This window comes from Monodelphis domestica, chromosome 1 (genome assembly GCF_027887165.1).
Source record: "Monodelphis domestica isolate mMonDom1 chromosome 1, mMonDom1.pri, whole genome shotgun sequence".
NCBI lineage: Eukaryota > Metazoa > Chordata > Mammalia > Didelphimorphia > Didelphidae > Monodelphis > Monodelphis domestica.
Genome location: NC_077227.1, coordinates 363,964,661 through 363,982,535, shown reverse-complemented (window position 1 = coordinate 363,982,535; position 17,875 = coordinate 363,964,661). Strand labels below are relative to the sequence as shown.

The window sequence follows — 17,875 nt, the reverse complement described above, 5'->3', positions numbered from 1 at the left end:
TTAGTAATCTTATGGTTGGGAAAATTTGTGGTCAGAGCTTATAGATTTTATTTTTGATCTGTGCACTTGAAACAAATATAACTTTAGTTCATATAATAAAGCTAACTGATTTGCATAAAAGTTTTTTTCAGTCATTCATAGAAAATTCAATGCCATAAAATAACTATAGTAATTACTTAGATACTTATTGATCTCAACCCATTCATACTTTCTCATCCTCTACAACTGTTTTCCTATTCTATTAATTGGGAGCCTTCTTCTAGTTTGCTTCATATTGTGTGGCTATGAGTACTAGTTTTTTAATGTTTAATTATTAAAAAAATGCATTTTTCTATCTCTATCTTGGCTATCAGCTGTCACTTTTTGGTATGTACCTTTAACAATAGTCTTTTAATTAGGTGCTTATGATTCTTGTGAACCAGCGAACCATTTAGTTAAGATTAGAAGTAAATCTAAAATCAGAGTAAATGGTCTCTTAGTGACACTTACAATTTAAGTTTTTGAGCTTTGGTTGATGGACTTTGAAACTAAATATTGAGTCTTATAGGCTAACAGGGCATATGGGGCCAGCAATTCTCTGGAGTGCAATGCAAATCAGATTACAATATAATTGGGAAATGCTTAAGAAAAGAAATTAAAATACAATAAAATACATATGATATTATATCTTACAAACTGAGTAAATATATGGGCCATAGGGCATTCTTTTATGTTGATTAGCAGTCCTCCTTTCTATATAAGTTTGGCACCCCCTGGTCCTAAAAGAGATTTGACTTAGAATCACAAAACTTGCTGTATATATCCATTCAACCAGTAATTTACTAGCCAGGTAAATCTGAGTTGTCTGAACTTCAATTTTCTCATCTGTAAAATTTTGGAGTCAGAGAATACAAGATTTTGAACCGGGAGAAAACCAAACAAATCATCCAGTGTAACTGTCTTCTTCATCTTCCCCTTCTAATTTTATAAGTGGGAAAATAGAGGAAATATAATTAGCCCAAACTCTAAAAGATAGTCAGCATGAGATTCAGGATTTGAACTCAGGTCTCCATATCCCAGATGTAGAGATATTTTTTTTTTATCACTGATCACAACATTTATACAAAGTACTTCTACTTCATAAGGCTCTTGTGAGTAAAGTGTTTTGTTCATTAAAAAATACAATATGAATATGAATGCATTCCAAACACATATCCTTTGGGTACGTAGGGACCCTTTTTGCTTACTTCATTCCAACTGGACTATATCTTAGGAGGTGTATACTGTATTCAAGGCACTATGTTATAAATATTACAAACTCTGCTCTCATGGTGTTTAGAATTTTGTAAAAGTCATTATTTAGAAAGCTGATATTGATGAATGATGAATGATGACTTCTGAAGAAATGAAGTACTACATCCAATTAGTGTGAAAAATGATTCCTATGAAGTAATGACTTTACTCAAATCCACACTATTTAAAGTGATAGTGAACATAGTGAGGCAAAAAGGTTAAATAATTTTCTCCAAGTCACCTAGTTAATAAGTGTCTGAGGCCAGATTTGAATTTTAAAGTCTTCCTGATCCCAGACTCAGAGTTGAATCCACCATACCACCTAGCTCCCCCTTCCTATACATAAATCCCTTCAAATGAGTAATCATTCTACAGTTCTTTGTAGATTTGACTTCCTTATTTCCCATACCACTGTTAATTTAGTTTTCTAATGATGCCTGAAGTCAAAGAGTACTTCTTTCCTAACTTCCTGTTCTGCTTAGAACAGAACTTCATGACTAAGACAGGGTCTTCAATTCCAGCAAAATGATGTATTAGAAAGGCATGAAATTCAATAAAAAATACTTCAGCTATAATGAAAATACCTGATTAGGTTACATTCTGAAACTAACCCTAGTTTTAGTATATTTAATTCAGTTCAGCATTCAATTAGTTAATCACTCAATTCAATTAGATATCTATTAAGTACCTTGATTCATGGAAGGCATTATGCTAAGCACCAGCAAAACAAGATAGAAATTAAAAAGTCCCTTACTTTAAGAAGCTTATTACTGAAGGTATGTAAATATACACAAAGAAATAAATAGAAAGTAATTTGAGGAGGAAGAGAACATTAAAAATCAGTGATCTAGGAAAGATTTTGTTACATGTATTTGTTGATTAAGCTTTAAGTAAAGTTGATAGGAGAGAATTTAGATTTTTTAAATTTTTGCCTCTAAATGTATTAATCTCATAGGATTTTAAAGCATATTATGCAAAGATTTTAGGACTGCCTTTCTTTTCCCTACTGTGAAGCTTAAATAGAAAGTTAAATATCTTAGAGAGCAACCAGATATTTGGACAGTCTTCCCTTCTACCCCCAGAAAAAAATGGGTAATGAATTTTAAATCAAGCAAAAACATCCATTTCAATATGATAAAATATCAAAAGTTTTTATCAATTCTTCTGTAATCACTTAGATTTTTTTTCTTTCCTTGAATTTTTTTTTCTAGTTGGGAGAAGACTATTACCTAAGAAAAAGGTCAGTCATTCAAACCAAATGACAATATGAAAGGAAAATTCATCACTAGTCATATTAAAGCCCATATTCAATTAGAATTTTATGCTGAAATATTAGTAATGATAGACCGGGGAGAACTCGAGTGATTTGGATATTAATGTTCAAGGAGGGAGAGAGAAATCAGAGGGAAATAAATGAGATGAAGAACTGAATAGAATAATGAGGGAAGAGACTATAATTAGAGATTCTCGCATGTGAAATAGACAGGATGGAAAACTTGAGGCATCAAAGAATTATCAAATATTTTTGTCAGGCAAAGACATTAAGAACTATCTAGGCAAACTATCTAATTTTACAAAAGAAAAAAATAGATCCAGAGAAGGAAAAAGACTTGTCCCACATTGGATAGTGACAGATCTAAACTAGAGTCCAAATTCCTGGATGCTCAGATCAGTTCCCAGAAGTTCTAATACCTTTTCAAAATCATTAGGCACATTTAGAAATAAAATATACTAAAGGTGTTCATCATTTCTATTGCCTCTTTAGAATTACAACTACAGCTGCTTGCATGATGGATCTGCGCAGATACCCTCTGGATGAACAAAACTGCACCCTAGAGATTGAGAGCTGTAAGTATTGCTCTGGATCCTATTGAACATCTTGTCCATCAGGTTTTGATCTGACTTTTATATAGAGGATGACTTTTTATCAGTTCTATTTCATGAAAGTATTTACTTGGCTTCCTTAACTCCAAGGGCATATCAAGGTGGCTGCTTCGAAGAGTCACTCAGTACTTGAGGCACAGTGGAATACATGTTAATGCCCCTTTCTTAATTGTTTCCCCTCCCCTTTTTCTCCCATCTCCAATTTTTACCAATATGGATCCTTTAGATTAAGTATCAGATTGGGAAAGAAAAGTACTAATTGCTCTATGGCCTACTGTTGTCCAAACACTCAACCTAGATTTGAGGACAATGAACAAGGTTAAGTAGTAGTGATAGGGGCTTGGCATGTAAAGGACCCAGTTTGTTTGGGAGATAGTGGAGTTTTAACTGTATACAAAAATGGGATGGAAAAATGGGGATGGCATGAATTTCTAATACCCATTAAAGACCAACCCTACCCTATTTGTCGTGATATCTAGTGATTATTATTTTTGTGTAGAGGTATAATAAGACTTCTGGTTATTTTAGTAATTTAGTGAATTAGGGGAATTTATTTTGAATTTTTATGGTCATTTTACAAAGTTTAAAATATCACTCATGTGCCTTGTATGATGTTTACCTGAAGGGCAAGATGATCCTTTTTCATTTCTCTCCTATCCTGTGATTATTTGGTTTCAATCAATTACTTTCATAGGCTATAAACTTTGTATTGTTACTGATATATGTGACAAGGAAATCACTTTAAAAAACTGATATATATATATATATATATATATATATATATATATATATATATATTAATTTAAGGTCGCCAAGGAATTCAGCTATGTAATTCCTAAATAAAAACTCAAATCAGCCTTCAGCCTTTTATAGAGTTTAATTACAAACAGGAGGAAGAAAGGAATTAGAGAGAGAGAGAGAGAGAGAGAGAGAGAGAGAGAGAGAGAGAGAGCGAAAGGGGAGAGAAGGGAATAGGGCTTAAATACCCTCTCTGTTTAGGCTGGGCCAAAAGGCCCAAGCCCTTAGATAGCTGGGGCAAAGAAAAGAGATCAGTCCCTATTACTCACGTGACCAAAATGGAGAAACAGTCTCAAAGGCCCCCACCTTCAGCTTCCTTCAGAGTAAGCTTCTCAGAGCCCACTCCAACCACTCAGACAAACTCCTCCATCACCACCCTGAGTCTTCAGACCCCTCTCTCTTTAAGGAAACCATCCAAGTTCCCTCCCCTCAGTTCTCACATCTACCAATCACTGTCCATCAATTTCCCTGTGCCAATGGAGGCTCTAGCTTAACCCAGGACCGCCCAGAGGTCTCTGGCTTTGCACACGTCTGTTAAAGGTCATATTCTCAAATAATTAAATCTTTGATCCTTTGCTACAGCCCTTCCTAAATCCTGTTAACCTGAGTAGGGTAGAGATTGGAATAATTAAATTTTGATCTATGCTGCAGCCCTTCCTCAATCCAGTTAGGACTTAGTAGGGTGGAGATTGATTCCAAGTATCTCCATTCTATCAATTCTAAAATCAATCATGACTCAAAGAAATTCCTGTTCTATGCTTAAGCATAGGTCAAAGTCCTTTCCATTGTTCAGCAAAAGGTTTCTGTCCTAAAGTAATCTTAAGAAGGGAGGAGGAGGAACCTCCCATGCCAATGGGGTTCACATTCCAATAGACTATCAGTAAGAAATTTTCCAAGTATGAAATTTCCCAATGGTGAAATTTCCAACATTTATAAGTCTAAGAAATTTTAAGGTTTATATATATCAGTCACTCAAGTAGTAGGTATAGCTTGCTAATTTTTACATACTGATTTAGCAATTGAAATCTGTAGGAAAAATTGAGTTTTTAAATGGTTAGATTACATATGGCAAGATGTCATTTCAAGTGTATTATCTTATGAATTCTCTGAAGCATTATGTTACCTCCTCTCACCAAATAGTTGTTTGGTGCTATTTTATAAAGCACTATTGTAAGTCTTCAGACTCTACAGTCAAGATTCTATCAGAATATGTATAAGGAATCATTCGCTCAATTATATTGCTCAATTGTACCATATATAGCTCACCATAAATGTGTGTGTGTATATATCATATACATTTAGATAATCTTTTTAAATATATCCTGCTAAAGACATTTATAATTTAAAGAAACTTTAAAATTTTAGAATATTTTTATTAAATTCTCCTGTGAGGAAGAGAGATATAGATAGTATAAGAATGTTGATTTGAATCCACAAGAAATCAAACTCAGAAATACACAAAATTTTATAATTTTTAAAGGAAATCTCCATAAATGTGCTGTTATGCCAAAAATGCCAACATTCTACTCAGAGCAATGCTTTATATTCAATCAATAAGAATGAATTAAAGGCCCACTGTGTGCTAAACACATATTCTGTATAGATAGAACTATGTCTAGATAGATAAGATTGCTTTATTAATGTACAAAGAAGATAGGCAGACAAACAGATAGATAGATAGACAGACAGATAGAAAGATAGATAGAGATTGGAAGGATAGACAGACAGACATATATTCACATATAATGTATATATACATATGTTAATATGGGTATATACACTGTTATGGGAAGGGTTAAAGGAAGGGTTCAAACTATATATAAATATAAAATAAAAGTTTATTTAACTAAAAGGAGAAAGGAAGGTAAAGGAATCAGGGAGTAACTTCTAAGCCCACCCAGATATTAAAACTTAAACTTCCTAAGTTATCCTAAACTATCTAACTAAATGAGTAATTAATGTTAGAGAGGGATTTGTAAAGTCTATAGGGCCCAAGATTCTCACAACACCAAAGTCCTCCCTCTGGGTCAAACAGTCTCAGGATGCAGAGTCCTCATAGGATTCAGGAGGGTATGAGGATTTACATGCTCACACTGTCTACTAGTGCAGGATAATCACCCACTCAACCACTCCTTCAAGATGGTCCAATTCCTTGTAGTTTCAATGCCTTTTCCTTCAAAGAGACACCTCCAAACCCTCTTTGTCTTCTTCCCAGAGAAAGACCACTCCAATTGCTAACTGCCTCTCTCCTCCTCAGTGCCTTGGAATGTTGACCCAGTCCTTGCTCCATGGAATCCTGGCCTGCAGCATCTCATGCTGTTAGCCTGCCTTGCTAAATCCCCTTACTACAACACATGTACATATCTGTATTACTTTTTATATTCTTCATTGCAATTCTGGGAGAACAGTAAATTTTTAATCTTTTGGATTTATATCCCCACAACCTATGATACTATCTGACACATAGTGGGCACTTAATAGATGCTTCTTGGTTGAGCAGAAAGCACTGTTCTGAGCAGGACTGATTTTGACATTTTGGGGCATTGAAATACTCTTGTGGAGTTTTTTTTTTTTTAATTCACCAAATGTATACACATTTTTCAAAAGTTCAATTTCCATTATGTGTACTAATCAATATTCTCAAATGATATCTCTTTTCCTCACAGAAAAATTTAATGAAACCATTGAGTATACTCTTATAGAATTTTAAAGATATTACAAATGTCTTTAGCATGACTTAGTCATTTCTCAGTAAATGGTTACAGGACAAATTCTGGTATAATGAATCAAAAGGCACTATCCAGATTATTTGTCTGGTCTTTAATATTTTTATAATTATTTTAATTTGAAAGAAATATTCTATTGTCAAGAAACTGGAATTATTTTCATTATTTGAGAACTTTTATTATTATGCTATTGGTTGTCATGGAATTTAACTTGTATTTAAAATGATAATGGTAATAACTACCTGCAATTATTTCTCATTTTTTATTCTCTTGGTTAAACCTTAACACAAGCTTTTGAGGGAGGTAAAGCAGCTATTGTTTCACCAGTTTTACAGGTTTATACAGCTGAAGTCAGGAGAACTTGTGATTTGCTAAAGGTCACACAGGTTGTTAGTGAAAGTGCACATGGGACTAAAGAACATCAGATATCCTGACACATGTTGTTATGTCTCCTTTATCTTAGAGTCAAGTGGAGTTTGAGAATCAGAGGTTTGGGGTTTTTGTAAAAAAGCTGGAAGGAATCTTAGATATTAAAGGGTCCAACCCACTTGTGTCTCAGAAGAGGAAACAGGCAACAAGAATAGTGAAATGACTTATCCAGGGTCATATAGTAGTATATGTCTTAAGGAAGATTTGAACTCAGATCTTCTTGTTTCTAAATCCAGTACTCCGTTTCATTATACTCCACTGTCCATTCTTGCAGTATATCTACATGATAAGATATAATTAATAAAGTCAGAATATTTATTATGGAAGCATTTCTGTCAGAATAGATTTTTTTCTCTTCAATATTCTGTATTTTATGGTAGCTGTTATTTTCTGGATCTACACAAATGATTGGTGAGATAGTGAATTAATGAATGAAAGATTCATTATTATCTTAAATATTCATGTCATCAGTGTACTTTACAGAGAAGGTAGTCTCCTATTGAGCCACCCTGTCTATTCAGTAACTAAACTCCGTTGTCTGAAGCCTAAATAGACAGTCTTATCCACTGCTCTTTAATTTCACTCATTACATAGGGTGGTTGTGTAGATCCAATAAAAACCAGATATGTGAGAGAATACACATATTTTTTTAAATACGTGAGTCCTTTAGCAAACATTTTTATGGTAAAACCCATGTGTAGATTAGTTACTTATCTCTAGCTCTGGTATCAGCAATTAAGGGATAAAGATAAATCATAAAATAAAAAATAAAACTAAAGTACGTTGTCAAACTTAAAGCATCATATGAATATCAATTTTTGTTATTATAAATGCAATTGTATCAATATGTACTTAATTGTAAAAGCCCATGTTTTACTAAGATACATTTTTAAATGAACAAAAAACATAATACAGTCATATAATATCAGAAGACCTAGATTTTAGTAAAGCAATTGTACACACTATTTCTGTGTCCTCAAGAAACTAAACTTTACCTTTTTTCAGTTTTTTCATGTCTAAATATAAAGAGAGTTAGCCCCTTCACACTCTAAAAACTGATTTGCTAAAGATAGATACTAGTTAGGGAGGATAATCTCCCATGAATTCTTAGTGGAAGTGACACAGAAAACCATATTTAGCTTAATAGAATTGCCAGCCAGTGGAAAGGCAAAAGGGAAGGATAAAATATAAACTCTCCAAAGTTGGAAATCCTGACCTAGAAAACAATTCTGTCTTCAAGCAGTTGTTATGGAATACAATGCAGAATGGAACCTTTGCATATAGGTAGCTCTGTGAATTCCTCCTATACCACTAATTTTAGACTTTAAAGCCAAGTTAACTAAAGTTATAAATTCAAGGATCAACACAGATTTGAACATATATTTTTTGATGATCTATATGTCAGGGTCCATCAAAAACTTCAACAGGATTATGTATGTATGTGTTTTTGGGGATACGAATGGTTTTTTTATTGACTTTGAAACACAAATTATCACTTTCGGGTAAACATGGCTACAATCTAGAGGCAAATCGCTTCCTCTCCCCAGCACTGAACAAAATAGACTATCTCAAAAGAGTATAAAAATTATCTTTGGAAGAATGGAGGGACTCTCTAGTAACCCACAGAAATGAAGGTACATGGGGTTTGAACATTGTCACACTATAAGGAGGAGAAGCTTGCACAAAAACATGAACTGAGCTGCCCTTCCCTCCTCATACCCCATGGAACCAGAGTAGGGGCTCAGAACGATCACTGGGACAGCTAGTGAGTGAGGAACGTCTCTGTCTGGGGGGGGGGTACACCAGGGTCCTTGGGATCTAAGGACTGCTAGGTAACTACCTCTCAGGGCAGCTTCACTGGAGAACCCTGCGCACTGGAGAGGGACCCCTACAAACTGCAAACATTGTGGAGTCATGAGAAACTGTAGAAACTGCCTAAGGCCAAAGCTTGGCTCCTCCCTGTAGTGAGGAGGGGGGGCATGCCCGGCTCCCTGGAAACTGACAGGGACTACCAGAGATCCACCCCTGAGAGCAGTTATAAAAGAGATTCTTGGGCACCCATGAGAATAGACCACAGAGCACGGTGGTGGGCTCACTAACAAATCATGGAGGCTCGGAATAACTAGTCGGAGGCAACTTAAATCCACAGAAAACCTGCCCATATCACCCAGACCTCTGATCAAAATGGAAAGGGGAAAAAAACACAAAACAGATGGCTCACACTACCCAAGAGCAACCCTCCAAGAAGAAAGGGGGAAAAGTGACTTTTGAGAACTTTAATGGGAGGAAAACCCAGGGGACAGAAGAGAAAGAGGATGAAATTCAAACAAAATCAAAACATGCCCCCCAAAATGGAAATCATTCACAAGCTCTGGGAGACTTCAAAATGGAGCTTATCAAAAAGATGGAAACCTTCTAGAAAGAATAATGGGGGAAAAGCCGAAAAAAGAGGTCAGCAGCCTGACACACAAGACCTCACAATTGGAGAAACAGCTGGAGGCCACAAACAGAAGGGCAGAACAAACTGAAAAGCGAAACCAGTCCTTAAAGACCAGAATTAAGCAACTGGAAGACAGTGAGCTTTCAAAACAGCAAGAATTAATAAAGCAAAGGCAAAAAATTTACGAATTAGAAGAAAACATAAAATATTTCACTGACAAGGTGACAGACCAGGAAAACAGAGGAAGGAGAGACAACTTGAGAATCATTGGTCTACCCGAAAAACCAGAGATAAACAAAAATCTCGATGCCACCCTACAGGAAATTATAAAAGAGAATTTCCCCAATGTTCTCGAACAAGGGAGCAAAATAGAAATAGAAAGGGTTCATAGAACACCCTCTATATTAATCCCCAAAAGACAACCCCCCAGAATGTAATCACCAAATTCAAGAGCTTCCAAGCTAGGGAGAAAATCTTATAAGAAGCCAAGAAGTGGAGTTTCAGATATAGAAGAGCCCCCATGAGGATCACAGAGGACTTAACAGCAAACATGCTAAGAGACTGCAAAGCATGGAACATGATATACAGAAAGGCAAAAGAGCTGGGTCTTCAACCAAGAATAAGCTATCCATCAAATCTGACTGTATACTTCCAGCAGAAAATATGGGCATTCAACAAAATAGAAGATTGCCAAGTATTTGCAAAGAAAAGACCAGAACTCAGTGGAAAGTTTGACATCTAAACACAAAGAGCAAGAGAAACATGAAAAGGTAAATATGAAAGAAATGGAAAAGGAGAAAAATGTTATCTTTTTCTTTTATTCAAAATCTCTTCCATAAGGACTACATTTATATCTAATTATATATATATATATATATGTGTGTGTGTGTGTGTGTGTGTGTGTAAAATATAATGTGTAACACTCAAAAATTGGATGCCTCATTAGAGTAGTTAGAAGAATCACACATAGGGAAAGATTGGGGCATCAAGATGATATGGCGAAAGGGGGAGGGGGAAGAAAGGAAAAGGGAGGGGGGATTGTTGATGGTACTAAGATTTACTTCAAGAAATAGAGGGAAAAAACTATATAGAATAATCTTTCTCACACAAAGATACACATGGGAACGGGAAGGGAAGAATTCTCCTATAAGAAGGAGAACAAGAGAGCATGAAGTGGTATTACTTAAACCTTACTCTCAGTGAAATCAACACTGAGAGGAAAGAACATCTAAATCCATTGGGATCTTGAATTCTATCTTATCCAATAGGATAAGAGTATAAAAAGGGAGGGAAGAAGAAAGGGAGGGGAAGGGAACCAAAAGGGTGAGGCTAGAAAGGGAAGCATATAAAAGGAGGGGACTAGGGGGGATAATCTAAAGCAAATCACTGGTTTAAAAGGATATAGCTAAAGAAGAAAGGTCAGAATTAGGGGAGGATATCAAAATGCCAGGGAATCCATAAGTGACAATCATAACTTTGAACGTGAATGGGATGAACTCATCCATAAAATTTAGAAAAATAACAGAAGGCATCCGAACCCAAAACCCTACCATATGTTGTCTTCAAGAAACACATATGAGGCAGGTTGATACTCACTAGATTAGAATTAAAGGATGGAGTAAGATCTTTTGGGCCTCAACTGATAGAAAGAAGGCAGGAATTGCAATCATGATATATGACAAAGCCAAAGCAAAAATAGACCTGATTAAAAGGGATAGGGAAGGTAAATATATTTTGTTAAAAGGGAGTATAGATAACACAGAAATATCACTAATCAACATGTATGCACCAAATGGTATAGCACCCAAATTTCTAATGGAAAAACTATGAGAATTGAAGGAGGAAATAGACAGTAAAAAATATTAGTGGGAGACCTGAACCAACCACTATCAAATTTAGATAAATCAAATCAAAAAATAAATAAGAAAGAGGTAAAAGATGTGAATGAAATCTTAGAAAAATTACAGTTAATAGACATATGGAGAAAAAATTAATAGGGACAAAAAGGAAAACACCTTCTTCCCAGCATCACATGACACATTTGCAAAGATTGATCATACACTAGGTCACAGAAACATGGCATACAATGCAGAAAAGCAGAAATAATGAATGCAACCTTTTCAGATCATAAGGCAATAAAAATAATGATCAGTAAGGGATCATGGAGAACCAAATAAAAAATTAAATAGAAATTAAATAATATGATACTCCAAAATTGGTTAGTTAGAGAACAAATCATAGAAACAATTAATAATTTCATTGAGGAAAATGACAATGGTGTGACATCCTTTCAAAACTTATGGGATGCAGCCAAAGAAGTACTCAGAGGAAAATTCATATCCCTGAGTGCAAATATTAACAAATTAGGGAGGACAGAGATCAATGATTTGGCAATGCAAATAAAAAAAACTTGAAAGCAAACAAATTAAAAACACCCAGAAGAAAGCCAAACTAGAGATCCTAAAGATTAAGGGAGAAATTAATAAAATTGAAAGTGATAAAACTATTGAACTAATAAAAAAGACTAGATGCTGGTACTTTGAAAAAACAAACAAAATAGACAAAGTAGTGGTCAATCTAATTTGAAAAAGGTAAGAAGAAAACCAAATTAATAGTATCATAGATCAAAAGGGGAAACTCACTTCCAATGATGAGGAAATTAAGGCAATCATTAAAAACTATTGTGCCCAATTATATGGCATTAAATTTGGCAATCTAGGTGATATGGATAAATATTTACAAAAATACAAACTGCCTAGACTAACAGAAGAAGAAATAGAATTCTTAAATAATTCCATATCACAAAAAGAAATTGAACAGGCCATCAAAGAACTCCCTAAGGAAAAAACCCCAGGGCCTAATGGATTCAAAAATGAATTCTATCAAGCATTCAAAGAACAGCTAATCCCAATAATATACAAAATATTTGACAGAATAAGCAAAGAGGGAGTTCTACCAAATTCCTTTTATGACACAAACATGGTACTGATTCCAAAGCCAGGCAGGTCAAAAATTGAGAAAGTAAAGTATAGACCAATCTCCCTAATGAATATAGATGCAAAAATCTTAAATAGGATACTAACAAAAAGACTCCAGTAAGTGATCAGGAGAGTCATTCACTATGAACAAGTAGGATTTATACCAGGAATGCAGGGCTGGTCCAATTTTAGGAAAACTATCCACATAATTGACCAGATCAACAGGTAAACAGACAAAAATCACATGATTATCTAAATAGATTCATAAAAAGCCTTTGATAAAATACAACACCCATTCCTATTAAAACAATAGAAAGCATAGGAATAGAAGGGTCGTTCCTAAAAATAATAAACAGTATATATCTAAAAACATCAGCTAACATCATCTGCAATGGAGATTAACTAGATACATTCCCAATAAGATCAGAAGAGAAACAAGGATGCTCATTATCACCTCTATTATTTAACATTGTACTAGAAACACTAGCAGTAGCAATTAGAGAACAAAAAGAAACTGAAGGCATTAAAATAGGCAAGGAGGAGACCAAGTTATTACTCGTTGCAGATGATATGATGGTCTACTTAAAGAATCCTAGAGAATCAACCAAAAAGCTAGTCAAAATAATTAACAACTTTAGTAAAGTTGCAGGTTACAAAATAAACCCCCATAAGTCATCAACATTTTTATATATTTCCAACATAGCTCAGCAGCAAGAATTAGAAAGAGAAATCCCATTCAAAATCACCTTAGACAAAATATAATACTTGGGAATCTATCTCCCGAGACAAACATAGGAACTATATGAACACAACTACAAAGCACTCTCCACACAACTAAAACTAGACTGAGCAAATGGAAAAACATTAAATGCTCATGGGTAGGACAAGCCAATATAATAAAAATGACCATACTACCCAAACTTATTTATCTATTTAGTGCTATACCCATTGAACTTCCAAAAATAAATTTTACTGACTTAGAAAAAAACATAACAAAGTTCATTTGGAAGAATAAAGGGTCAAGGATACCCAAGGAAATAATGGAAAAAATACAAAAGTAGGTGGCCTTGCAATCCCACATTTCAAGCTATGCTATAAAGCAGTGGTCATCAAAAAAATTTCGTACTGGCTAAGAGAAAGAAAGGAGGATCAGTGGAATAGACTGGGGGTAAGTGACCTCAGCAAGACAGTATATGAAAAAACCAAAGACCCCAGCTTCTGGGACAAAAACCCACTATTCAACAAAAACTACTGGGAAAACTGGAAGACAGACTGGGAGAGATTAGGTTTGGATCAACACCTCACACCCTATACCAAGATAAACTAAGAATGGGTGAATAACTTGAACATAAAGAAGGAAACTATAAATAAATTAGGTGAACACAGAATAGTATACATGTCAGACCTGTGGGAAGTCAAGACTTTTAAACCAAGCAAGACATAGAAAGAGTCACAAAATGTAAAATAAACAATTTTGATTACATCAAATTAAAATGTTTTTGTACACACAAAAGCAATGTAACCAAAATGAGAAGAGAAACAACAAATTGGGAAACACTTTTCATAACAAAAACCTCTGAGAAAGGTCTAATTACTAAAATTTATACAGAGGTAATCAATTGTACAAAAAATCAAGCCATTCTCCAATTGATAAATGGACAAGGGACATGAACAGGCAGTTTTCAGCCAAAGAAATCAAAACTATTAGTAAGCACATGAAAAAGTGCTCTAAATCTCTTATAATCAGAGAGATGCCAATCAAAAAAAACTCTGAGGTATCACCTCACACCTAGCAGATTGGCTAATATGACAGCAAAGGAAAGCAATGAATGCTGAAGGGGATGTGGCAAAATTGGAACATTAATTCGTTGCTGGTGGAGTTGTGAATTGATCCAACCATTCTGGAGGGCAATTTGCAACTATGCCCAAAGGGCGCTAAAAGACTGTCTGCCCTTTGATCCAGCCATAGCACTGCTGGGTTTGTACCCAAAGAGATAATAAGGAAAAAGACATGTACAAGAATATTCATAGCTGCGCTCTTTGTGGTGCCCAAAAATTGGAAAATGAGGGGATGCCCTTCAATTGGGGATTGGCTGAACAAATTGTGGTATATATTGGTGATGGAATACTATTGTGCTAAAAGGAATAATAAAGTGGAGGAATTCTGTGGAGACTGGAACAACCTCCAGGAAATGATACAGAGTGAAAGGAGCAGAACCAGGAAAACATTGTACACAGAAACAGGAAGGTAATGGACTTCTCCAGTACATTACAGTACATTACAATGTCCCTGAACATTCTGTAGGGATATAGGAGAAAAAGCAGTATCCACAAGGAAAGGACAAATTGTGGGAGTAGAAACACTGAAAAAAAGCAACTGTTTGACTACAGGAGTTGAGGGGACATGATTGAGGAGAGACTCTAAATGAAAACCCTAATACAAATACCAACAGCATGGAAATGTGTTCGAATCAAGGACACATGTGATACCCAGTGGAATCGCACGTCAGCTATGGAAGGGTTGGTGGGAAGGGGAGAGGAAAAGAAAATGATCTGTGTTTCCAAGGAATAATGTTTGAAAATGACCAAATAAAATAATGTTTAAACTGTTAAAAAAAAAGAAAAAAGAGAAACACAAATTATCAATATTTTAACAAAAACATCTAGTGAATGCCTTGATGGTATAAAATATATTTATATATGTATATACATATATATTTATATTTAAACGCATGCACACATTCATTTCCACAAAGCAGTATGAAAGAGGTATTGCCATGATAATAATTCAGTCAAAATGCCAAATTAAACTTTTTATTAATTAATTATTTTTAAAAATATTTTTCTATGATTATATGATTCATTTTCTTTCCCTCCACTTTTCTCTCCCCTCTCCCTGAGATGACAAGCAATTCTACTGGGTTATATGTATATTATCACTCACAACATATTGCTATATTATTTATTCCAAATTATATTTCTTAAGCATTTTTGCTGTCATTGTTTTGGTACAAATACAAAATTCAGTACCCAACAATGATCATGTATTTTACAAACTCTTTTTGCTCTCAAAAATCAATGGATACTAACTGGTTCAAGCATGCAAATCATTAACTTCTGTATTTCTCACTTTCACTAAAAATATATTGTTATTATTCCCTTCTTTGTTCTTTTGAGATGAATAGACTATAATAAGATATTATAATGATTTCAAATGGCATGTCAAATATAGGCTCTATTTTCCTCGATATATGTATGATGTAATCGGTGTTCACTTATACTTTACAAACAATGAACAGTTTTATGTTATTTATAAAAATCATCATTACCTAAGAATTAAAGAGTATCTTAAATGATTATTTCTATGTATTCTGTGGCAACTTTATTTGAAGATGAAGAAATAAGTAGGTAAAAAATTAATTATAGACAATCTCATTTATATAGCATTTTTTGTGGTTATAAAATTCCTCTTGTAATGATATATTTAGCAAAAATACTATCCAGATTTTACAGATGAAGAAACTGAGCCTCAGAGAGCTAATCAAATGTCTAAATAGCAGTTCCAGGAAAAGCACTTAAGCCCATGTCTGTTGGCTGTAAATCTAGTGCTTTTTCCACTATATTACTCTTTCGCATTTTTTAAGGTCCCATAAACATTATATGTAATGATCAGCAGCATCTGGTCATTCTAGATACCCATCTGGCACAGGGACAAGTAATCTTAAATTCAAAACCTGCCTGTGGGTAGCAAGGTGGAGCAGTGGATGAAGGAGAAGACAAAGTCAAGGAGGACTTAAGCAGACTCAGATACTCTCAGATACTTACTAGCTGTGTGACCCTGGGCAAATTGCTTAACCCCAATTGCCTAGCTCTTATTGCAGTTCTGTCTTGGAATAGATAGTATCAATTCTTGGACAGAAGGTAAGGTAGTAGCTTATAGTAGGTGCTTAATAAATACTTATTGAAGTTCCAGTGAAATCAAAGTGTTTTTTATTTATTTATTTATTTTAAGACCTTAACACACACATACAGGCATTTGTATCATGGTTTTAGGAGCTAATTATCTTAAATATGTAATTTGAGGAACTTCCATAATTTCTCACTCTTTAGTAAAAGTAAATGAATGCAATTAGTAGATAAATAATTAAATGAAGCTTCCCCATTGATTAATGCTAGAAATTTAGATGTTAATGATTATTACTTTCACTTTATTCTTGCTCAGATAATTCTGTTATTATATTTCAGTACTCCTGGGAAGGACCTTAAAGTGAGTTAGTTCACAAGGGTACTCCTTATCTGAATTTCAGGAGGGATGGAAAATAACATCTAAGTATAAGTTACATATATATATATATGTATATACATATATATATATGTGTGTGTGTGTGTGTGTGATATAAGTGAGTATAAGTGACAAAGCTCTTAAAAGTTGTGTTTACCCTATACACACACACACACACACACACACACATATGCATGTGTGGTATGTACCCCGCCCCCCATATTTTTTGGATGAGGAAACTCAGATCCTGGGAGATTAAGTGACTTGTCCTTTGTTCCTTAAGTAGTGCATATTTGAGGTAGCATTTGAAGCCAGGTTATTTTAATTACAAATCTAAAAATTTATCTAATAGGAAAAAACCCTGAAAAGATGTTAGTTTTGAAGAGAAAGAAAAGGAGCTAGACTAATCAAATACCTATAAATATTAAAGAGAAAATTATATGATAATACAGGTACAACCTAAATCATATTACCTGCCATCTTGGGTGAGGTGGAAAAGAGAGAATATTAATATCAAAAATGTCAGAAAATTATCAATAAGATGTACTGACAAAGAAAAATAATTTTAAAAATATTTTAAAAGAACCAGAATTAAATGAGAAATTAAGAATGTTATATTGCTCCAACCCTGAAATATGTACCATTCTCTTCAACTTAGAGAGTTTGACAGAATATAAAAGAAAAATAAATTCCCAGAATATTTCAAATGCCTTGACTTAAAGCCAGGTAGTCTCATCCATTTCTTTTGGACCTTAAACCTTCACGTGGATTTTGATATATTCAAACATTTAAAATTCTCCAGGAAAACTATCAACTAATTTGGAGTTTACTGACTGATTTTGTTGAACAAAAAACAAATGTACTAAAGGATGTGTTTGAGAATAATTAATTTAATTAAAATTTATTTTGAAAGTTATTGTAAGAGATTAAAAAATAGAGATATAAACTATCTTCAAGAATGTCTAAAATCTATCAAGTCATTCTCTAATTGATAAATGGGCAAGGGACATGAACAGGCAGTTTTTAGCCAAAGAAATCAAAACTATTAATAAGCACATGAAAAAGT

The 17,875-nt window shown here is 34.2% G+C and overlaps 1 protein-coding gene across 5 annotated transcripts in view; it reads left to right on the top strand.

Moving 5' to 3' along the window:
* GABRB2 (gamma-aminobutyric acid type A receptor subunit beta2) overlaps positions 1–17,875 on the top strand; it is a 301,754-nt gene that overhangs the window by 171,503 nt on the left and 112,376 nt on the right. For all 5 annotated transcript variants that reach the window (XM_056820229.1, XM_056820794.1, XM_056821496.1 and 2 more), the window contains one exon: positions 3,038–3,120. In XM_056820229.1, the coding sequence (XP_056676207.1) occupies positions 3,038–3,120 (83 nt within the window). The remainder of the gene's footprint in view (positions 1–3,037; positions 3,121–17,875) is intronic.